This window comes from Bufo bufo, chromosome 1 (assembly GCF_905171765.1).
Source record: "Bufo bufo chromosome 1, aBufBuf1.1, whole genome shotgun sequence".
Classification (NCBI taxonomy): Eukaryota; Metazoa; Chordata; class Amphibia; order Anura; family Bufonidae; genus Bufo; species Bufo bufo.
In genome coordinates, this window is record NC_053389.1 from 319589050 (window position 1) to 319613926 (window position 24877).

Sequence of the window (24877 nt, forward strand, 5' to 3'; positions counted from 1 at the left end):
CGAGCTGCCTTACATTTAGACTATTGGTGGCAGCCATCTTAAAACCACACTGTGATAGAAGATAGGAATTGTGGAATTATAGTCCTGAACCTTGAAACTGATTTCTACTAGCCGATACACTGGTATAGTATTAGTTTGCCTACAGTTTGTGGGAGATTTTATATACTATATATCTATATATATTTAATTAACCCTACTTTGTGTATAGTATCTGTTTTGGAATAAGGCTGGGGTGTAACTGCAGTATCATTCTAAACCTTGCTCCAATCCAGTGAGATTGTAAATATACTGGTGAGAACTAGGGATCGACCGATATTGATTTTTTAGGGCCGATACCGATAATTTGTGAACTTTCAGGCCGATAGCCGATAATTTATACCGATATTCTGGGAATTTTCATTTTTGAAAAAAAAAAAAATTCCTACACAAATCTGCTGAAAATTAATGTTTATTGTTAACGTGTATTTTTTTTTGTAAATCTTTCTTTTTCATTTATACTTAATATTTTTATTATTTTTTTTTTACTAACTTTTAGCCCCCTTAGGGACTAGAACCCTTGTCCTATTCACCCTGATAGAGATCTATCAGGGTGAATAGGATCTCACACTGTCCCTGCTGCTCTGTGGTTTGTGCTGCCATGGCAGCCAGAGCTTCAGTAGCGTCCTGGCTGCCATGGTAACCGATCGGAGTCCCAGGATTACACTGCTGTAAATAATACTGGGGGGCTTGGGGGGGCGCACTGCGCCACCAATGAAGATAAGTCTTTAATTAATTCATATACAGGAGGCGGGAGCTGGCTGCAGAATCACATAGCCGGCTCCCGACCTCTATGAGCGGTAGCTGCGATCCGCGGCACCTAAGGGGTTAACTACCGCAGATCGCAGCTACAGTTCATAGAGGTCGGGAGCCGGCTATGTGATTCTGCAGCCAGCTCCTATATATGAATTAATGAAAGACTTATCTTCATTGGTGGAGCGGTGGCCACAGCCCCTCCCCTCCTCTTGTCTTCTCTCCTCTAATTGGCGGCAGCGGCAGCAGCAGCACAGGGGGAGGGAGACACTGCTTCCTTCTCCCCTGTGCTGCGGAGGGAACACAGAGAGCGCTGGGAGCAGCGCGTTCTGTGTTCCCAATACGTTATCGGTATATCGGCAAAATAGATGCCGATAACGTTCAAAATCCTGAATATCGGCCGATAATATCGATAAAACCGATAATCGGTCGATCCCTAGTGAGAACACAGTATCATCTCCAAGGAACTGAGTATGGTTGATTATGTATATATATCTGTATAGATAAAAGATGAAATATGTTATAAACCAGATTTGGGTTTAGTATGATATCTGTCGGCTGAGAGAAATCAGGTATCAAATTGCTTTAAATATAATTTGAAGTATTGTCATAATAAGGCATTGTAGTGGATATATATATACTCTAGATTACATGGGCTTTCTTAAAAATTTGCATATCATTGATTGAATTTCATTTGTCACCAATTTTTCTTATATATTAGTTTGCACTGTATTATTGTTATTTAATATATATTTTGATTTACCACCGCCTTCTTTTTGTCGTCTAACTTAGCGCAGATCACTAGCTCTCTTTAGCTTGGTATTTGTGATAATAGGTTCGAATCTCCTCCTACAGATTCTAATTTATTCACATAAATAATATAGACTGTTAATCGGAGACAGCATAAATATTCCGACATCATCTGCATCTCACAGACTAATGGCAGCTCATCTGACCCAAGCTAATTGCATCATAGTTCCACTCTGACTGTGGGTCTATTGTAATGTCCTCACATGATCATGCCCGTAGAGATGGTTAGACAGGACCAGACAGTATGAAGCTTGCTTATATATCGGAAAACAGATTAATGTCAAAAATTGTCCCTTACCAAGAATACTGGGCTGCTCCCTGATAAATACGTCACCAGGTATACTGTAGCTGGTAGGCATGCTTCACAGATAGCTGGATCATCTGAGTTGGAGAGTTCATGCAGACACCTGGCTGCTTCCATCTGAATATTGCTAAGCTGACAAGTGAATAACCTGATCAAAGCCTGCATGCTGCCCTCTGCCCTAGGGAGAGAAATATTGAAGATTTATTATTAGAAGAACAATGACATGCACAGTAATGTTATAGGAGAGCTGTCAATCATCCTGTGTGAGCGGCAGGATCAGGACTCTCACACTCTCTCTTAGGAGTCCTGTCATCTTTTACTCTGCTTCATACTTAAAAGTCCTACTCCGACTCTCCAAATCTCTTACCACTTATAAAGATACATTAAAAAATAAGTCAGCACAGAATTTTGGACCTCACATAAGGCCTTGTTCATCTTCGAGCTAATGATTTCTGATCTATTATAGAAGCAGAAACACAAATATAATAGAACACAAATGCAGCAGATGGACCGCCTCTACTATAATGGGATCCATTGGTTTTCCGTTCACAAGTTCAGCATTTTACCAAACAGAATAATGCAGCATACCACACTATTTTGTCACGTATATTTGAACGAATCTGTGATGGAAGCCTCCAAAGGCGCATATGATGCAGATGTGAAATCAGCCTTAGAAGCTTTCTACTGCTTTTGCTTTTAGGATTTCCTTCTCTAAATCTTTAAAGGGAATGTCAGGGCTGTTTTTAGAGTTTCTGCTGCCCTAGGCATCAGTTTGGCTAAAGCTCCCTATTGACTTGAGGGTATACAGTAGCTACATAAAAATAATTTTGATCAGGCAGTAAAAAACTCTCCTGATTTCACCACGATTGTTGTGGTTCTGTGATGTGGTTATCGGCCATGCAGTTTATAGTGTGAAATACATTTATGTTACAACAGGTTCGACCAACACTCTACAAACTATATTAGAGAAGAAGGTTCAGGCGAGGTGAATATTTTCGTCTGATCTTTTTGTTTTCTGTCTGACAGGGGCTTTCTCCTCTCTCCCCATAGGATACACACACACACGTTCAGCCGATTGTGTATGAGGAAGCCAGAAGGGACTCACGAGAGCTTTTATCTGAACAATAGTTTGGGCGACAGCTACTGAATGTGTTAGGGGGCCTTTACTGTGTGGTTGCTTCTTTTTTTTTTTTTTGTAGTTATAGTGAGGAGCTTTACTACTTTGCTGTCAGTGTGTGGATTATGGAATGGACTGTTCTGTGACAGGTAGAGAAATCTTCTCTGCTTTTTGGCAATGTACATATGGACCATATACTGGGTCCACCTTTCTCCTCATTTGACTGATCTGATGTCTCCTTATCATTTACTTTTGTTAACTGCACCAAGTCCGGGGATGCAACCCTTACACTGCCATCCTGAAGAGAATACTGTTACATTTGCTGTAGGAAAACAGTGTGTGGGTTACATTTTCTGATTTGTAGCTACAATAAACAAAAGCTTGGAGACACGAGAAGAAGCACTAGTAACATAGTACATAAGGCCGAAAAAAGACATTTGTCCATCCAGTTCGGCCTGTTATCCTGCAAGTTGATCCGGAGGAAGGCCAATTTTCCCCACTTTAGGGGAATAAAAAATTCCTTCCCGACTCCAATCAGGCAATCAGACTAACTCCCTGGATCAACGACCCCTCTCTAGTAGCTATAGCCTGTAATATTATTACACTCTAGAAATACAACCAGGCCCCTCTTGAATTCCTTTATTGTACTCACCATCACCACCTCCTCAGGCAGAGAGTTCCATAGTCTCACTGCTCTTACCGTAAAGAATCCTCTTCTATGTTTGTGTACAAACCTTCTTTCCTCCAGACGCAGAGGATGTCCCCTCGTCACAGTCCTGGGGATAAATAGCTGATGGGATAGATCTCTGTACTGACCCCTGATATATTTATACATATTAATTAGATCTCCCCTCAGTCGTCTTTTTTTCTAAAGTGAATAACCCTAATCTTTCAGGGTACTGTAGTTGCCCCATTCCAGTTATTACTTTAGTTGCCCTCCTCTGGACCCTCTCCAGTTCTGCTATGTCTGCCTTGTTTACAGGAGCCCAGAACTGTACACAGTACTCCATGTGTGGTCTGACTAGCGATTTATAAAGTGGTAGGACTATGTTCTTATCACGTGCATCTATGCCCCTTCTGATGCAACCCATTATCTTATTGGCCTTGGCAGCAGCTGCCTGACACTGGTTTTTGCAGCTTAGTTTGCTGTTTATTAAAATTCCTAGATCCTTTTCCATGTCAGTGTTACCGAGTGTTTTATCATTTAGTATGTACGGGTGACTTGCATTATTCCTTCCCATGTGCATAACTTTACATTTGTCAGTGTTAAACCTCATCTGCCACTTATCTGCCCAAGCCTCCAATCTATCCAGATCCTTCTGTAGTAGTATACTGTCCTCATCAGTGTAAATTACTTTACACAGTTTAGTGTCATCTGCGAAAATTGATACTTTACTATGCAAGCCTTCTACAAGATCATTAATAAATATATTGAAGAGAATAGGGCCCAATACTGACCCCTGAGGTACCCCACTAGTGACAGTGACTCAATCTGAGTGTGTACCGTTAATAACCACCCTCTGTTTTCTATCATTGAGCCAGTTACTTACCCACATACAGATGTATTCTCCCAGTCCGAGCATTCTCATTTTATATACTAACCTTTTATGTGGTACAGTGTCAAATGCTTTGGAGAAGTCCAGATATACGACATCCATTGATTCGCCGCTGTCAAGTCTAGAACTTACCTCCTCATAGAAACTGATTAAATTAGTTTGGCATGACCGATCCCTCACGTAGCCATGCTGATATGGCGTTATTTGCTTATTTCCGTTGAGATGCTCTAAGATAGCATCTCTCAGAAAACAGTTTACCCACAACAGATGTTAAACTTACCGGCCTATAGTTTCCAGGCTCTGTTTTTGGACCCTTTTTGAATATTGGTACCACATTTGCCATGCGCCAATCCTGTGGGACATTCCCTGTCAGTATAGAGTCCGCAAATATCAGAAATAAGGGTCTGGCTTTGACATTACTTAATTCCCTTAGGATACGGGGGTGTATGCCATCCGGTCCTGGCGATTTGTCTATTTTAATCTTTTTAAGTCGCTGATGTACTTCTTCCTGGGTCAGACAGGACACTTTTAATGGGGAATTAATTTTTACATTCTGCATGTCATCTGACAGTTTATTTTCCTCAGTGAATACATTGGAGAAAAAAAATATTTAACAGCTTTGCTTTCTCCTCGTCGCTCTCTGCATCTCCCCCCTTATTACTCTTTAAAGGGCCGACACCTTCAGATTTATACTTTTTAATATTTATATAATTGAAGAACATTTTAGGGTTAGTTTTACTCTCTTTGGCAATTAATCTCTAGGTCTCTAATTTGGCCGCTTTTATTTGTTTTTTACATGTTCTATTTTTTTCCTTATATTTTTCAGTGCTTCCGTGCTACCCTCCTGTTTTAGTGATTTATATGCTTTCTTTTTGTCATTTATTGTTTTCTTTACAGTTCTATTTATCCACATTGGTTTCTTTTTGTTCATTAACCTTTTATTCCCATACGGTATGTACCTCTCACAATGAGCTTTTAGGATGTTTTTAAAAATAACCCATTTTGTGGCTGTATTTTTATTTTTAAGGACTTTGTCCCAGTTAGTTAGGCCTATGGCCTCTCTTAGTTGGCTAAATTTAGCTTTTTTGAAGTTTGGTATTTTTGTTCCTCCCTCTAGAAACGCTCTTTTGAATGATAATTGGAAGGTTATTACTTTATGGTCACTATTTCCCAGGTGTCCACCAACCTGCACGTCTGCTGTTCTGTCAGGCCTATTGGTTAATACTAAGTCCAGTATGGCCGTCCCTCTAGTCGGGTCCTGAACCAATTGGGAGAGGTAATTGTCTTTGGTTATTGCCAAGAACCTGTTTCCCTTATGAGATATACAAGTTTCAGTTTCCCAGTCTATATCTGGGTAGTTGAAGTCCCCCATAATAACCACCTCATTATGATTTGCCGCCTTGTCTATCTCGTTTAGTAGTAGATTTTCTGTGGACTCTGGTATATTAGGTGGTTTATAGTAAACTCCTATTAGTAATTTATTGTTGTTTTTAGCTCCATGTATCTCTACCCACAGTGACTCCACATGTTCATGTCCCTCACTTATATCTTCACGGAGTGTGGGCTTTAGATAGGACTTTACATAAAGGCAGACCCCTCCCCCTCTCCGGTTTTGACTATCCTTTCTAAACAGACTGTAACCTTGTACATTAACTGCCCAGTCACAGCTATCATCCAGCCATGTCTCAGTTATTCCCACTATGTCATAGTTCTCCTCACACATCACTAATTCCAGCTCCCCAGTTTTATTACTCAGGCTTCTGGCATTAGTATACATACTAAAGAAAAAAAATCAACATAAAGCATTCGTTTTCTCTGTGAAGTGCCGCCCTACCCTCCTTCTTGGCGCTATAGGCACGTGCCCTCATGCGCCTTGTTGTAAATATGGCCTTGGGAAATCTATCACCTATATTTTTTTACCATTTATAAAATATATTTTTTCTTTTCTAATAATATTATATGGACCCAATACACAGGTAACATTTATTGATTTCTATGGAGGAGTTTTCTAGACATGCTCTGTGACTTGTGCAGCTGTCACAATGCAGGGGAGAGAACGTGTATAAGCTGTGACATCACCTATTGTGAATATCAGATTATGTCTTAGGCTACTTTCACACTAGCGTTCGGGTGTCCGCTCGTGCGCACCGTTTGAAGGGGCTCACGAGCGGCCCCGAACGCATCCGTCTGGCCCCAATGCATTCTCAGTGGAGGCGGATCCACTGAGAATGCATCCGCCTGCCAGCGTTCAGCCTCCGCTCCGCTCAGTGAGCGGACACCTGAACGCTGCTTGCAGCGTTCGGGTGTCCGCCTGGCCGTGCGGAGGCGAGCGGATCCGTCCAGACTTACAATGTAAGTCAATGGGGGCGGATCCGCTTGAAGATGACACCATATGGCTCAATCTTCAAGCGGATCCGTTCCCCATTGACTTACAATGTAAAGTCTGAACGGATCCGCTCAGACAACTTTCACACTTAGAAAATTTTCTAAGTTTTAATGCAGACGTCTGCATTATCGGAGCGGATCCGTCTGATGAAACATCAGACGGATCCGCTCCGAACGCAAGTGTGAAAGTAGCCTTATCTATACAGAGGTATAAAAATTGAAAAACACCAAGAATTCTAAAAAAAAAAAAAAAAAAAAAATTTAAACAAGAGGTTATTTCCTGACGACACATTCCCTTTAACATTTCAGTCAGTCAGGCGATTTGGTCAATTTTTGCTGAGTCACACTTTTAACCATTGCAAAAATTACACATTTAAGTTTTGTTTTGGAAATATGTAGGCCAAAAAAACGGATGCAATACCTGATGAACATAAACTGCACATCTTTGTTCCGGAGATTCTGACGAAGAGCAATAAGTGATTGTAACGTGTCAGGTGACCCATCATGTATGTCTTTCACAAGTTGTACAAGCTTAGAAAATAAAAGATAGAGATTAACTAAAGGCAAATGTACTGCAAATATATTAGGCCATATCTGACTAATACCATGCATGAACACGAGTAATGTAGAGAGGTTTTAGTGATGGCACATTGCTAAGATATGTCACTACTTACTAAACTGTTGGCTCCTGACTGCAGGAACCCCCACCGATCCTCAGTATGAAGCACTATGGCTCATTTCATTTCTTTCTGCACTTTGATGCTCTGGGTCACACGCTGTGCAGGGAACTACACCTTAGCTTTCATTTTAAGGAGCATGGCCAAAATCACTGCCGTGATCCCTTCACTTGGGGATTCTGGAGGACTTTCTCTGTTCACAGAATACAGGTCCCATGAACAGGTGCTTGTATTCTTTTGGGATTGTGAGGGGGAGCTTGGTTTCTCAACTCCCACAGGTTACTAGGTGGCCGGCGAAAAATAGGATTTTTTGTGCTTACCTGTAAAATCGTTTTCTCGCTGAGTTCATGGGGGGGGGGGGGACAGGAGACCATGGGTATAGCTGCTGCCACTAGGAGGCGACACTAGGCAAAAAAGTGCTAGCTCCTCCTCTCAGCTATATCCCTCCTGCATACACTGAGCTAATCCGTTTGTAAAAAAGCAGTAGGAGCAGCCAGGAGAAGCCAACAGAAACTAATTGTATGAAAGAGAACTGGAGATGGGTCAGAACCAAGAACAGGTGGGACCCACCAAAAAGAACCAGCAATGAACTTACTGGGTGGGTGCTGTGTCCCCCAATGAACTCAGCGAGAAAAGGATTTTACAGGTAAGCACAAAAAATTATATTTTCTCGCTCGTATCATTGGGGGACACAGGAGACCATGGGACATTCCAAAGCAGTACCATGGGGAGGGAATAAAAGACTAGAAAAAATCCAAGGCTGGCCATGGGATCCTTCACAGAAATGTGGGGAAAGGATGCACAGGAACCCTGAATAGGACAGGAAGAGCATGAACCAGGAAGGCCAGCCAGAGAGCGTAGAATGTACGGCGTCTTAGACTGGGCAAAAAGAGGAAAGCCCAGTTAAATGAAGCCCAAAGGCTCGACAGGCTTTGGAAGATGTGAATAGCAGCACATAATATCCACAAGAAGGATAAGCATGTCTGACGACTGAAGATGATGCGCGGTAGGTACTTCCGGATAACTAAGACCACAGAATTGCTGTTGGGACCTGGACTGGAAAGCCAGGATGTTTTGCATGGCAATAGGCCCCATGGAAAACCAAGGGGTGTTTCCTAAACAGAAATTAACCTGTAGAATCCGGGTATGCACGAGACTTGGCGAACGAGCAACAGGAAAACCCAGACACAACCTTACCAAGTGTATAAGTATCGGGATGGGATACTTCAACCCAGGAAAAAAACTGGGAAAACTGGAAGGAATTACTGGGCAAGAAGAGTGCAGCCAAAGCAACCTCCGCCAATGGACAAAAGTCCACCACTGGACAAAAGGAAGTGATGCTGGATCCAGGACCATATCATGACTGGCATTAGACAGCCTGAGGAAACTGAGCAAGCACACTCTTGAAAGAGAGCACATACACTCGCCGGAATACACTCATGGAAGCCGATCCAAAAGGTAAGGATCGCAGCATACATCTCTGCTTAAAAAAGGAAACGCCCCCTAAGGAGCAGGTACTATGGAAGACAGATGCCCCTAGAGCCGTAGAGGCTTGTCGTGAGACCTCTAACAAAAGAATCTGTTTGATACTCCACAAACTGCCTGGATCAGGCAGACCCAACTGTAGGCTGAAGAACAAAAATATCGGAGGTGTGTAGATTCGTCAGAGTCCATGTATTGTCACAGTGTAGCGACTCTGCCTGAAGGGGACAATGTGGTCATCAGCGTAATGCACAGATTGGTCCGATATAGGAGAAATACTTTTCCAGGAGAGAATGTGATGACTATGTCCAACGTCACAAAAACACCAGAGAAAATCTGGACATATAAGAAAAAAATAGTGCCGGCGTTCCCAACAGTAAGAATCCAACCTCAGGAGTATGGACACTGGCCATGTAGACAGAAACATAATCTGAGTGCAATTACTTGTCTTGCGGAGGGACATAACGTCGAAAGGGTGTTGCGTTCCAGCAACGAAGCATCTATTAGCATTGACAACATGCGACAGCACCATAGTCCGATCGGGTGAGGGGGGGGGGGAAGCAGTTGATGCACAGTATGTGCCCTGAATAGGTGTGTCCCCTACATAAGGACATGTCAAAGCTATTACTCATCTCTTAAAAGAGGTAATGTTGATGGTGTCACAGCGTCAACAGTTAGCGCCAATGTCCTACTTGAAATAAGAATCATGTGGTAGACCAATGTCATAGAAACTAGGGGGTTGTGCCAACCAGGGAGAGCCCTGCAATAGTGGGCACCAGAAGTGAATGGCTCATCAGCTATAGCATGCATACTAATGCAAGTGCAGGAGAAGTTTGCATTAATTGTGGAGTTTTTTTTGTGAAGATTACATCAGGAAAAGGTGACAGGGGCTGTTATACTAATATACTGTAAGCTACTGTATACTGTGGGGTGCTGTATACTGTGCGGTGCTATACTGCTCTACTGTATACTATGGGGTGCTGTATATTGTGGTGTGCTATACTGCTCTACTGTATACTGTGAGGTGCTGTAAACTGTATACTATGGGGTGCTGTATACAGTGGGGTGCTATACTGCTCTACTGTATACTATGGGGTGCTGTATACTGTGGGGTGCTATACTGCTCTACTGTATACTTTGGGGTGCTGTATACTGTGGGGTGCTATACTGCTCTACTGTATACTGTGGGGTGCTGTATACTGTGGGGGGCTCTATATTGTGGGGTGCTGTATACTGTGGGGGCTGTATACTATGGGGTGCTGTATACTGTGGGGTGCTATAATGCTCTACTGTATACTATGGAGTGCTGTACACTGTGGGGTGCTATACTGCTCTACTGTATACTATGGTTTTGTATACTGTGGGGGGCTATACTGCTCTACTGTATACTGTGGGGTGCTGTATACTGTGGGGTACTGTATATTGTGGTGTGCTATACTGCTCTACTGTATACTATGGGGTGCTGTATATTGTGGGGTGCTATACTGCTCTACTGTATACTATGGGGTGCTGTATATTGTGGGGTGCTATACTGCTCTACTGTATACTGTGGGGGGCTGTATATTGTGGGGTGCTATACTGCTCTACTGTATACTGTGGGGGGCTGTATATTGTGGGGTGCTATACTGCTCTACTGTATACTATGGGGGGCTGTATACTGTGGGGTGCTATACTGCTCTGCTGTATACTGTGGGGTGCTGCATACCGTTGGGTTGCTGTATACTGTGAGGTGCTGTATTCTGTATAGTTTGGGGTGCTGTATACTGTGAGGTGCTGTATACTGTGGGGGGCTGTATATTGTGGGGGGCTTTACTGCTCTAATGTATACTGCGGGGTGCTGTATACTGTGGGGGGCTGTATACTGCGGGAGGCTGTATACTCCTGTGCTGTATACTGTGAGGTGCTATATACTGTGGGGGGCTATACTGCTCTGCTGTATACTGTGGGGGGCTATACTGCTCTACTATATACTGTGAGTTGCTCTATACTATGGAATGTTGTATAATGTGGTGTGCTATACTGCTCTACTGTATACTGTGGGGTGCTATACTGCTCTACTATATACTGTGGGGTGCTGTATACTGTATAGTATGGGGTGCTGTACACTATAGGGTGCTATACTGCATACTGTGGGTTGCTGTATACTATAGGGTGCCATACTGCATACTGTGGGGTGCTGTATACTATAGGGTGCTATACTGCATAATGTGGGGTGCTGTATACTATAGGGTGCTATACTGCATACTGTGGGGTGCTGTATACTATAGGGTGCTATACTGCATACTGTGGGGTGCTGTATACTATAGGGTGCTATACTGCATACTGTGGGGTGCTGTATACTATAGAGTGCTATACTGCATACTGTAGGGTGCTGTATACTATAGGGTGCTATACTGATTGCATACTGTGGGGTGCTGTATACTATAGGGTGCTATACTGCATACTGTGGGGTGCTGGGGTGCACTGTAACGCTAGGGTGAGCCGAGCCCTGGTCTCCTTCCTGAACTGCAGAGCGGTGCCCATTTCCAGCCCAGAGCACTGATTCTGAGCCGCTGGAGTCTTCAGAACTGGAAGTTTTTACAGTCATTCACTGTACTCTACCAGGTGTGTGTTGTGGTGGAGGGCGTGATTGCATGCTAGGGTGTGGGAAGGCGGAATCCAGGGGGTCCAAGTAAATTCTTGCCCAGGGTCCAATCAATATTAAAGGGACACTGACAGGCCCTATAAACATATTTAGTTATTCCTATGCAGTCATAGATCTATTAAAGTGTATTCCAATGATATAAGAGTACCCCCTGTCCGCATTGTAAACCATGTAAAAACAACTTTATATTCATCTGTCAATCACATTTCTTTATGCCCAAGGGGCGTTTTTTCTCATACCTTTGTGCCCAGCCGCGCCTCAACTGTCGATTCCTAGCGCCGCCCAGCTCATTATTATTCACTGCGCTGGGCGGCTCTTACATTCCCCGATCCTGTCAGTTCCCGCGCATACCCAATAGATACTTATGGGCATACTCTTCTCTCGGGTGACAGGATTGGGGAATGTAAGAGCCGCCCAGCGCAGTGAATATTAATGAGCTGGACGGCGCTAGGAATCGACAGTTGAGGCGCAGCTGGGCACAAAGGTATGAGAAAAAACGCCCCTTGGGCATAAAGAAATGTGATTGACAGATCAATATAAAGTTGTTTTTACATGGTTTACAATGCGGACAGGGGGTACTCTTATATCATTGGAATACACTTTAATAGATCTATGACTGTATAGGAATAACTAAATATGTTTATAGGGCCTGTCAGTGTCCCTTTAAAGACGGCCCTGTTCATTGGTCGCATAAAATGAGCCGGAGATCCACCTGAGAGCGAATGTAGACACAACCACCATTTCCAGGACCAGTGTGGGGGTTTCACCTATAGGAGAGAAGCAGTAAAAGCTACCACATACAGAGCCAGTGCCGAAACATGGAACGGAACAGAAGGCAATGTGGTAGAAACCACAGAACCATATCCAGTGCAAATGCAAGGAATGAGGAGGAAAGCAACGCGGGTGCCACCATGGCTTGCAGGGGGTAAGTAAGCCCTGAGCCTAAGAAGGGAACCACAGAGTGGTAGACAAGGCACATAGGGCTAAGGCAAACTCTCCACCTGAGAATAGAGCCAGACAGGAGTAGCCACAGGAACTAGTTGTCACGGATGTTCGCCTGACAGGTGGCAGGAGATCTGTGAGACTGGCAACACGTGGTTTGATCTGACATGTTTTTCTTTTGGATCAAATGACGTCTGTGTTGTTTATGGTGCTTGCACACCTTCTATCCCCAGGTGTTGATATTGTGGTCATTTCACCTTCTCTATTTATTGTTGTTTCTCCCACTATGCTATGCGGTTTATAGCTTCTGTTGAACTTGTGGTTAGCTTGTGTTTGGTTCTCAGCTGAGTTCCTGATGCTACCAAAGCTTCATTGAAGATAAGTGTTTCCGTTACATTTTGTATTTTGTTTTGATATATGTGTGTGTATGTTGCCTTTCCTTGTTGTTTGTCATTAGGCTTGAGGGAGACTCCTGTTCGTCCTTCCCTTTGGAGGAACAGGTAGTCTCAGTCCTGACATTAGTTCCAGGGTCATATGGGGTGAGATAGGATTCTAGGTATCCGGTGTATGAACTTGCCTACCTTTGGGGCCTGTTGATACTCGTAGTCTGTCAGGACCGGAGTTAGGGTTTTCTCTAGGAGGTGTCCATCTTCCTGCGACAGGTTGTACAGTATGCAGTGGTCGTACAATTACGCCACCTATGGAGGGGGGCAATGCGACCGGCTGAACAGTATGCAGTGGTAGTGCTATTACGCCACCTATGGAGGGAGGTAACGCGACAGGCTGTACAGTATCCAGTGGTCATGCAATTACACCTCCTATGGAGGGGGGTAATGCCACAGGCTGTACAGTTTCCAGTGGTCGTGCAATTACACTGCCTATGGAGGGGGGTAATGCGGCAGGCTGTGCAGTATCTAGTGGTCGAGTAATTACGCCACCTATGGAGGGGGGATAAAGAGACAGGCTGTACAGTATCCAGTGGTAGTGCATTTACGCCACCTAAGAGAAAGGGGGCAATGCTACAGAGTGTGACGCATCCAGTGGTAATTACTCCACCCGAGGAGCAAGTAACACGAAACGATGCACGGTATACGTGTTTAATGCAATTAGTCCGTCTATGGATGGAAGGACCTATGACGGGACACACGGTATACATTGGTAGTGCCATTACTCAATCTATGGGAGGAGGGGAATATGGATGTACGGATGTACAGCAACCAGTGGTAGTGCAACTACCCTACTTAAGGAAGGGGGAACACGACAGGATGTACAGCGCTTGTGCGTGTCCGTGGAAGGGGGGTTGCATAAAAAACATCCAGTGGACTTGTTGCAGGAAAGTGCGGCAGTAACCGCATGAGGGGGAGCGCACATGCACCACCTTAGAGGGGGTTAATTCTGCAACAGACACCACACTCAGCACTTGATAGTGCCAGTAGGGTAACTTATTTAATTTAATATAAACATATAGTCGTGTATTTGAAAACTGAAACCCCTAGGCCCAACTGGAGGCAAGAAGAGGTTAATTTTAAACTACACAGCCATGTAATAGGGAAGCCAGCCTCAGTATAGTGGGGACTCGTGTTGGAGCGGGCCGACCGGAAGGAACAGAAGGCTGTGGGAATTCTCGAACCCTGGACCGAGGAGACCAAGAACAAGCGTCCTTGACGCCCAGCAGCTGAATAAAGCGGTCGCCCCTGGAGGGGATGTGACCGCTGGGAACTGGTACTGGTCAGACACAGAGGTATGGCATGGAGAGAGGGGGGCGCAAGGAGAAAACACAGGCTGGGAAGAAACAGCATTTGGCCGGGGAATGGAGAGGTGGAGAGGGGAGGTGGGGGTGAAAGATTGGGGGAGGTGGTGGATGGAGGGGGTTATACTCATCCTGTGTTCACAATACTCACCCCATCTTCATCCTCTTTTCACCACCTCCCTTGGGGGAAGCAGCAGGGTCACCTCTAGCACCGAGGTGGTAGTGAGGCTGGAGTGGAGGGGGACTGCAGAAATGTAGGTGAACCCATGGCTGGCGGGATGCAGGGGAGCAGGGCCGCCCTGGTCCACTTTTGCCTTCTTGAGGGAGGTCGGGCAGTGAGGGGAACCGACACCGGCCTTCCTCCCCGGGCAAACAGAGAGGCCAGGCATCTCTGTTTCTCGTACCTAAAGGGGGAAAAAAGGAAAAATAACAAAAGAAGACGCCCTGCAAAGCAGGGAGGTCTGCCTCCTACAGACACTAAGCTAAAACTGATTAGCTGACAGTATGCAGGAGAGATATAGATGTGAGGAGGAGCTAGCATTGCTTTGCCTATTGTCGCCTCCTAGTGGCAGCAGCAGCTATACCCATGGTCTCCTGTGTCCCCCAATGATACGAGCGAGAAATATAACCACATTATACTGGCCGTAATAGCTGAGGTGCCAAATTTTTTTGATAGATCATCAAAAATGTACTCAAATATAGATGTTGCTGTGTCTTACTTAAATTAAATTGTATTTAAGGTTTGACATATTTACTTGCAATCCAGCAACATCTCTGACTGATCTCAAATGTCTCCTGAGACAACTTCCTTTGTGTGCAGCCCTTGAGTCTCTATGTTCACCCTTAGGCCCCTTTCACACAGGCGAGTATTCCGCGCGGATGCGATGCGTGAGTTGAACGCATTGCACCCGCACTGAATACCGACCCATTCATTTCTATGGGGCTGTTCAGATGAGCGGTGATTTTCACGCATCACTTGTGCGTTGCGTGAAAATCGCAGCATGCTCTATATTCTGCGTTTTTCACGCAACGCAGGCCCCATAGAAGTGAATGGGGTTGCGTGAAAATCGCAAGCATCCGCAAGCAAGTGCGGATGCGGTGCGATTTTCACGCACGGTTGCTAGGAGACGATCGGGATGGAGACCCGATCATTATTATTTTCCCTTATAACATGGTTATAATGTAAAATAATAGCATTCTGAATACAGAATGCAAAGTAAAATAGGGCTGGAGGGGTTAAAAAAAATAAAAAATAATTTAACTCACTTTAATCCACTTGCTCGCGTAGCCCGGCATCTCCTTGTGTCTCCTTAGGACCTATGGTGAGCATTAAATACAGTTACAGGACCTTTGATGACGTCACTCCGGTCATCACATGGTACGTCACATGATCTTTTACCATGGTGATGGATCATGTGATGACCAGAGTGACGTCATCAAAGGTCCTTTACCCAGGTCCTAAAGAAAGAATACAGAAGGAGATGCCGGCTGCGCTATCAAGTGGACTAAGGTGAGTTAAACATTTTTTTATTTTTTTTTTAACCCCTCCAGCGCTATTTTACTTTGCATTCTGTATTCAGAATGCTATTATTTTCCCTTATAACCATGTTATAAGGGAAAATAATACAATCTACAGAACACCGATCCCAAGCCCGAACTTCTGTGAAGAAGTTCGGGTTTGGGTACCAAACATGCGCGATTTTTCTCACGCACGTGCAAAACGCATTACAATGTTTTGCACTCGCGTGGAAAAAACGCGGGTGTTCCCGCAACGCACCCGCACATTTTCCCGCAACGCCCGTGTGAAAGGGGCCTTAGAGTTTAGAAGCAGGAGCAGTGTTTTCTGTCAGGTTGTACACCTCCTCATTTGCCTTGGAACAAGCCCAGATTGTCCTACACCTTCTATTATTTTCCTCTGGAGTGATAACTCCATGAGCTGAAATAAGAAATGACGGCAGGTCTGTTTTGTCTCAGGTTCCATTTTCAGATAGACATGAATTATCCGCTTTCCTGTTTTCACATCAGACATTTACTGCTGGTTCTGCTTTTTACCGTACTTATAATATAAATTTGTAACCAGTAATGTGCTTACGAACCTGCTGTTCAGAGATTGGAGACTGCACATTTTCTTCCAGGATCTCATCATCATGAGTGAGATTTTGCAGAAGCCTCTTGCTGATAAGCTGTTCTTCTCTTCTTGCTTTTCTTAGAGCTAAAGAGGAATATTTATCATATAATACTTATTACCATGACCAACCCAACAATTTATGAAAGTATTTATTCCACTGCCTGCCATTGAAGTTTTAATTATGTCAGAGGACCCCTTTAAAGGTAGAGCGTTGGTTGGAATCAAGTCCAAACATACAAGTTATGACACTTGTATACAGTCAGTATATGATTTATATGTTTGGATCCTGTGGGTGCAGACAGACTGATGGCTGAAGGTCCCATACAAATAAGAGAAAAGTCTACTAAACCCAATGATTTCAGTAAGACCAGCCAACTGTCTAAGGCTACCTCCACATATGCGGCAGGCATTCTGGTATTCTGTCCAGGCAGAGAAACAGTATAAGGTGGTCCCTCAAGTTACAATATTAACTGGATCTGGGATGACCATTGTAAGTTGAAACCATTGTAACTTGAGTCCATAACTCTATGGAAAACCAGTAACTGGTGCCAAGGCCCGAAAATGTAATCTGAAGATAATAAAAAGCGAAGTTTTAAGAAAAATAAGTAGATAACCAAGAATAGATGCTAAAAGCTGTAAATGTAACAATGGAAAAATGGGCGAGCACTCATACACTTGGCAACCAAATTGACATATGCAGAAAATATTTATTGTTAAATCCCCATAAAATTCAAGTAATACAAATAATAAATACAGTGTATTATAGCAATGACATACAAAAACTACAATCACATAAACTATATAGATATAATAGTATAGTCGATATTGTATTGAATGCTAAAATATATGATAATAAAATGTTCAATATTGGTCTATAGTCGATAAATTCACTGATATAAATCACACACCAAAAACTTCAAGTATTGTCCAGGTCTTATATATGCTGTTATTGTTCCTGTACTGTAAAATTTTTTCTTTTTTTTCTTTCTCTGTATGGCCATACAGTTTTATCGGAGGCTTCTCAATACAGGTACATCACTTGTTTCACCATACGCGTTTCGTGTAGATTCGCTCTCCCTTCCTCAGTGGTCAGAAAAGTGTACCAGAAAAGAAAAATGAAGCTGCAGCTCATCCTGCCACACACAGGGGGCAGTACAGAACATGTAGTACTGCAGAGGACCTACTAGACAACCAATACAGATGTTTTACCAGTAAAATGGCCCAGAAAAGACCATTGTGTGTTGAGCATATTATATCCTGAGGCCATTGTATCTTGAGGGATCACTGTACCAGAGTTGCCGTATGCAGTGCAGCCGAACACCGTTGGGGCCCGTGGGATCCCATTCACTATAATAGGGTCTATTGGGTTTCCAGCATTAAAGCCGGCATTCCACTAGACATTTCTGGCTTGCCACAGACATAGAAAGCAGAGTCTCATCACACTGCATTATCCCTTTTCTGAGTCCTATTTAAGGGCAACAAGTGATAGATCAGTGACAAAAAAATCTGTCTCCTCACACAGTATCAGTGTATCCCGATGCAGCTTTAGCCTGTCTTTTCTAACACTTTCTTTAGAGGTTTCTCCATGTTAGCTCTTGCAAGCCAGAGCAGTGTGAAGCTGCAGTTCATAGAAATACACTGAATATACTGCACACAGCATTCACAGACAGGCAGTGTGAGTCAGGGGAATTTTATAATGCAACTAACGTATTTTTCGCTTTATAAGACACACTTTTTTCCCCAAACGTGGGGGAAAAATGGCTGTGTGTCTTATAAAGCGAATACTAGTGATCACTTCCATATGAAAACGCTCACTAGTATCCATTAGGTGCGGGGAGCAAAGCGCCGCAAACGCTTGTAATACTCACCCTCCCGGTCTTCATTCCTGGGGCCGACGCTTTACTGTCCTGACCGCGTACAGAGTCAGGATGAAGTGCACGCACTATGACCTGACGCTGCACGCAGTCAGGTGACAGAGAAGTGCAGGGCGGGAAGACGGGGAGCTTGAGTACTGCCGGAGGTGGAGAGGAGCCGCGGTGCAGGATAGGTAAGAGGAGTTTTTTTTATTTTAATTGATTTGAAGTTTGATGGGGGTCTGACAAGGTGGGCTGATCTGAGGTCTGATGGGGGTCAGATGCCTATAATAAAAGTGCATGGATGCAACTGGGATGAGATAAAACAAATGAGACTACTAGAATATTAACAGTGATTTAACATTATATGTAAAAAAAAATACAAATTCTGGAGTGCTTTAAATAGGCCGGCAGGTTCGCTCATAAAGGGACATGACCCAGCAAGAAGTATGGTGATCCCTAAAGATACAGTGGCCTCAGGATACAATATTCTCAATATATAATGGTCTTTTCTGACCCATAGTAAGTTGAAACCAGACTCAACATACAATGTCTCAGACTCAGACCCAACCACTCAAGGCCACTTCTCTGGTAAATAGCTGGATTAGTTGCTAGTTATCAGCTGTTATCTGACTGTTATATGTAAGGAATGGATTTATCTGTCTTAGTTATCTGCTTATCTTCATTTTCTGTTATCTTCGATGACATTTTGGGGCTTTGGAACCAATTGCTCAACTTACAATGGTTTCAACATACAATAGTCATCCTGGAACCAATTAATATTGTAAATTGAGGGACCACTGTATACCGAAAATAGGACAAAAATAAAAATCACCTGTCTCTCGTTCTCTGCGCTGTGTCCTCAAATCTTCCAATTCTGGCTGTGATGCCTTGCCAAATTTCTTTCTACGCCACATTCTTTATGGTAGGTGTCACTGGGTGATTCACATAAGGCATAATTCAATCAATCTTCAGACCTAAAAGATTAACAGCAAATCTAACTAATACAGTAATATAATCAAATCACTAAAATGCTATTATACAATCCAGTGTGAGGTTACGGGACCTACAGGAAAACAGGCCAAACACAAATTTTAGAAAACTTCAGGGTATTTACTAAGGCCGCATTCACACAATAAGGCCTCGCCCACATTTCCGTGTCAGTTTGACGTCAGTGAAAAAAAAGCGTCTGTGTTTCATCCGTGAAGGATCTGTGTTTAGTCCATGTATTTCTTATTACCCTCCGTGTGTCATCCTATCAGTTTACAGTGAAAAATGGACACAACCTCCGTGTTGTGTCCATGATTTTTTACGGACTCAGACTTCAATGGGTGGGTTTGGTCTGCATCACGAACTAAAGTAGTGCATGTCTCCGTGATCTTTTTTTTACTGACCCATGGTCAGTAGAAAAAACTACTGATGTGTAAACAGACACATTCAAATCAATGGGTGCATGTGCTGTCCACAGAAAATGCGGACAGCACACATCAGTGAAAAACGGACAAGGCCTCACTGTTTGGCCAGTGATTGTGAGCCAAAACCAGGAGTGGAGGCCACACAGAGATAAGGTCGAAGGGAAACATCTGCTTCTGTTCTAGGTCTTTGACCAGCACCTGGTTTTTGCTCACAATCACTGATGGAAATCACTGACCAAACACCGACTGTGTGAAAGCCGCCTTAGACTACCTGCACAGGACGCGGACTACGTGCCAGATTTATGTACCGAAAAACTGCAGGGTACTACAGTGCCAGCAAAGTATATGAGATTAATGACATTTTTCCATTGCAGAAATTGACCTGCTGTGAGGATTTCCAAATCCGCAGTATGCCAATTATGTTTGCGTTTTTAGCATTTAGAAATTGCAGATTTTTGTGCGGATATGGTGCTGAAAGGCGCATACATCCGCACAGAAATTCGTGTGGATCTTATGTGTGTTCACCCACATCACACGAGTGCAGGTCAATATGCAGAAAATTCACATGAATTTCCATTCGGATTTCTGTGAGTTTCTGCACCCAAAAAAGCAATTTCTAACAGCAGTTTTTGGTGCAGCTTTGATACGGTTTTGCCACAGATCTCACACTTCATTGGAAAAGTGTGAGATCCACAACTAGAACCACAAACATAACGGATATGCTGAGGATTTCTAAATCCGTACGGCAGGTCAATTTCTGCAGGGAAAAAATCCACAAAGTGTACATGAACTACATTTTCATGGTACTGTACTATGCTATTTGTCCGCAGGAATCCACGCCAAAAAAGGGCATATTCCACTACTTTGGCAGGTACCCTAAGATGGGCATTTCATGCATTAATAGTATCCAGTGGAGTCAATTGCACCAAATTGCAATACATTTGCCCCATCTTTGGGCTTCCTGTGCGCCATAAACGTGAATCAAAGCCAGCTATATGCTAGCGTAGATTTCAGATATAAATTACACCAGTTTCTGACAAAAAATTTCTTGTGCAAAAATGTGTTACTTTTTCATGCCTGTGATTGGCCATAGCGGCAAGAGGACTGGACCAGCTGTGCAGACAACGGCACTGGAAAAAGAGGCGCGTATAACATCCTTTCTTATTTTTGCCACTTGGGAGGCTTGTCCGATATTTTTAATTATCATGGACAACCCCATTAACCCCTTCCTCACATGTGTTTTACATGTACGGCAGATGTTGGGTCTTTACACAGCAGACACCTGGGGCTATGGTCAAATGTGACCATGGCATCTGAAAGGCCAAAAACCCGGAAGGCTAGAACACCTCCCCCTGGCTGAGATTGGGGAAGGCGTTCCATTGAAGTAATAAGCCAGAGCCTGTACAAGGCTTCTAGGCTTATTACTGGTATATTCCAATTCAGGCCTGCAGGTGGCAGCACTGAAAAGGAAAATACTAATCTATGTACATGTTAATAGATAAAATGTGATTACTTTATACAAATTGCAATCTAATGATTGTATGTCGGGGTAAAAAAAAATTATAATAATCTCTCTGGTGGCCAGGACAGCAGGAGTGTGATTAGATTTAGCACTTTTTCCTATTGGATTGCAGGGTGGTCGTAACTAGGCATAAGCAAATCAACATCGGATGAAACATCCCAAGTCGATTCGAATAAGGCCTCTTTCAAACGACCGTTTTTTTTTCCCGTTTTGCGGGCTGTTTCTTGCGTTCCGTATACGGTCCGTATACGGAACCATTCACTTCAATGGTTCCGCAAAAAAAACGGAATGTACTCCGTATGCATTCCGTTTCCGTTTTTCCGTTCCGTTGAAAGATAGAACATGTCCTATATTTGGCCGCAAATCATGTTCCGTGGCTCCATTAAAGTCTATGGGTCCGCAAAAAAAACGGAATGCATACGTAAATGCATCCGTATGTCTTCCGTTCCGTTTTTTGCGGAACCATCTATTGAAAATGTTATGCCCAGCCCAATTTTTTCTATGAAATTACTGTATACTGTATATGCCATACGGAAAAACGGAACGGAAACGGAAACACAACGGAAACAAAAAAACGGAACAACGGATCCGTTTAAAACGGACCGCAAAACACTGAAAAAGCCATACGGTCGTGTGAAAGAGGCCTAATACTTAGTTTGAATACTGTACGGAGCGAGTGCTCCGTACAGTATTAGAAGGTATTGGCTCCTATAAGCCGAAGTTATTACTTTGCGAGGTCTCGCGAGACTTCACATAATAACTTCATAAATCAATTTCTATTGTTAAAAAACATTTCCCGATCTCGGGTTCGGTTCCAAGGTACCACTTGGAAGGTACCACTTGGAACTGAACCCGAGATCGGGATATGTTTTTTAACAATAGAAATTGAGTTTGGAAAATGGCTTTTTACAGTAGAAATTGATTTATGAAGTTATTATGCGAAGTAATAACTTCGGCTCATAGGAGCCAATACCTTCTAATACTGTACGGAGCTCCGTAAAGTATTCAAACCAAGTATTATGCGAATCGACTTAAGATATTTCATCTGAAGTCGATTCACTCATCCCTAGTTGTAACTATGGAAACGAGCCGTGTATAATGTGATGGAAAATTAATCAAGCCAGCAAACGAGGCAATATGTACAATCACAATACATTGTAGTACAGGGATCTCAAGTCTCCCGGAGGTTCAGGGAGTCTCCCGCTATCTAGCGGCTCCCTGACACCGCATGTGAGACAATAGAAAGGTTTACTGATAGCAGAGCAGAGAGATAAGAGAAGTGACAGGACAGAGTTTAGATTACAGGTTGAATTAACCCTTTAGGGTCAAATTGGCTTCTCAGGGAGATCTATATGTTAAAGGCATCCCTTCTTCTGTCTCATTCAGTAGCTATATAACTATTGAGAGAGATGTATTTTTTTTAAGTACATTTACACATTTAACCCTCCATTTTAATTATATTATTTACCCCAGTGTTAAATTCACACCCCCTGGATGCTTGATTTTTTTCCTACAGTGGGGTAGAAAATTACACACAGGGTTTTAAACAATAAACTTTCTGACTCAGACCAAGAGCCGACTCAGCGAGTCAGCAAGTGAATCGAAGCATCCGCGCATGCGCATTGCGCAACCTAAGCTTCGGTTCACTTGCTTCTTGTCAGCTCAGCGAATGAACCGAAGATTCGATTCATGAATCGGTTCATTTGAATGAACTGATTCAAATGGACCGATTCATGTGAAAGATCCAAACTTCCCATCTCTAGTTTACTCGCAGTAAACCTTTCCGGCAACCTGTAGCAGTGTCCCCTTCTCGGCGCGTGCGCACAGTGCAAGAAGAAGCCGATACCAGCAGTCCGCAACGGCGCATCATGCTGAGCCTGTGCGCACGCGCGGGATCTCAAAGCGGGAGGAGGGGGAGGGAGGGAGAGGCGGCACTGAGGAGTAGAAGGTGGCGCTGGGCACGAACGGCGATGCGTGCGGCCGGGCACCATGCATCCACAGACCTCCCCTGCTTGGGCACCTTAATTCAATGATTGACAGGTTAGTAAAACCTGTTTTTCCGCAGAATAAAGCCACAAATAGCTTTTATAAGGCCGCCTTAGAAATCAGAATGACACCCTGGACATGAGCATCTGTTTAGCTCACAGGGCTTATAGGTGGTGACAGAATCCCTTTAATCATATACATAAATATGATAATTTGGGGCAGGGTAATGAGCCCGGTCCTCCACACCATAGAGCAAAGTGTGCAGATACTGCATATGTCTGGAAAATGTAATAAAAAGTTTGTTAAAAAAAAAAAAGAAAACCTCCCTGAAATGAGAAGTGCACCTCCCTGAAATGAGTTTTTGCAGGTTGGGATGTCTGGTAGTAAGTGCCTTGTATTAACTTTCTCTACATGAAAAATGCCACTTGCTGAAGTGACACAACCCCTTTAAGGGTATGTCCACACAGAGTGTTTTTTGTGCTGATTCCAGGGTGGAAACTGTTACAAAATAAGTGTGACCGTGATGGAGGCCACACACTGATTAGCCCAGTTGAACAGGGGTTCATTTACATGTGGACCCGCAGCAGTAACCATGGCAGAAACCCAAAGCTCTGCCAGCGAAGAGATTTATCAAAGTGGTGTAAAGGAAAACTGGCTTAGTTGCCCACATCAACCAATCAGATTCCACCTTTCATTTTCCAATGGTGCTCTGAAAAATGACAGGCAGAATATGATTGGTTGCTAGGGACTACTAAGCCAGTTTTGCTCATTCTACCCCAAAGAGTATTGTGCAGTGTGAACATATACTAACAGTATACAATAACTAGCCTAAAAAAAATAGTAGCTGTCTCGACTTTTTCTCCTGCACACTGTTAATATAAGTGATGTATACACTGATACACACTACATAACACTAGTGCTACACATTGCAAATATTATTGGCTGCTACAGTACAAGGGGGGAAAGAGCATACTGTCAGCGAAGAAAACATTCAGCTTCAAGTTACCATACAAACAATATCTAATACGAGTGCATGCATGGTACAGACCTTCCTTCTATACGTCCCACTCATTTCTTCTAAGAGAGGCACGGAGACACCATTCACAAGAGCCTCATTTACTTTACAATGAAAATCTGTCTCCAGAGCAGTACGCAGGATTCAATGCACGCGGCCATTTTGCTGAAGACCAGCTTCACATTGGAGAACCTCATTAAGTGTTAACTAGTGCCACCTACAGGAAGAGACAGTATATCGCCTCACAGGGCGTTCTCTAGTTGCCAGAAGGATGGAGGGTGTCCCTTATAAATAACATCATCATAAGAGCTGCCATTTTAGTTACTGGAAAACAGTGGTGTTTGCTTGTAGTAGTCCTGGTATCTAGGTTGCATACTGCTATGACTATAGGTATAGTGTTTAGCTAATAACAAGCTATGTGGCTATCTCAGAAAATGTTACTTTCCTGTCATTTTTAAAATAAAATCCATTTTATACAGTATTTTTATGCATTTTTCATTAT

General features: G+C 43.4%; 1 protein-coding gene across 4 annotated transcripts in view; it reads right to left on the reverse strand.

Annotated features, from left to right (window-relative positions):
- The window catches only part of TMCO6 (transmembrane and coiled-coil domains 6), a 64027-nt gene extending 39486 nt beyond the window's left edge, over positions 1–24541 (reverse strand). For 3 of the 4 annotated variants that reach the window (XM_040441830.1, XM_040441833.1, XM_040441813.1), the window contains exons 1-5: positions 24409–24541; positions 19273–19414; positions 16553–16668; positions 7383–7492; positions 1898–2081 (exon numbers count right to left, since the gene is read on the reverse strand). In XM_040441830.1, the coding sequence (XP_040297764.1) occupies positions 1898–2081; positions 7383–7492; positions 16553–16668; positions 19273–19354 (492 nt within the window). In that variant the 5' untranslated portion in view covers positions 19355–19414; positions 24409–24541. The remainder of the gene's footprint in view (positions 1–1897; positions 2082–7382; positions 7493–16552; positions 16669–19272; positions 19415–24408) is intronic. The other variant, XM_040441821.1, reaches the window with a different exon arrangement.
- Between the last annotated feature and the right edge of the window lie 336 nt (positions 24542–24877).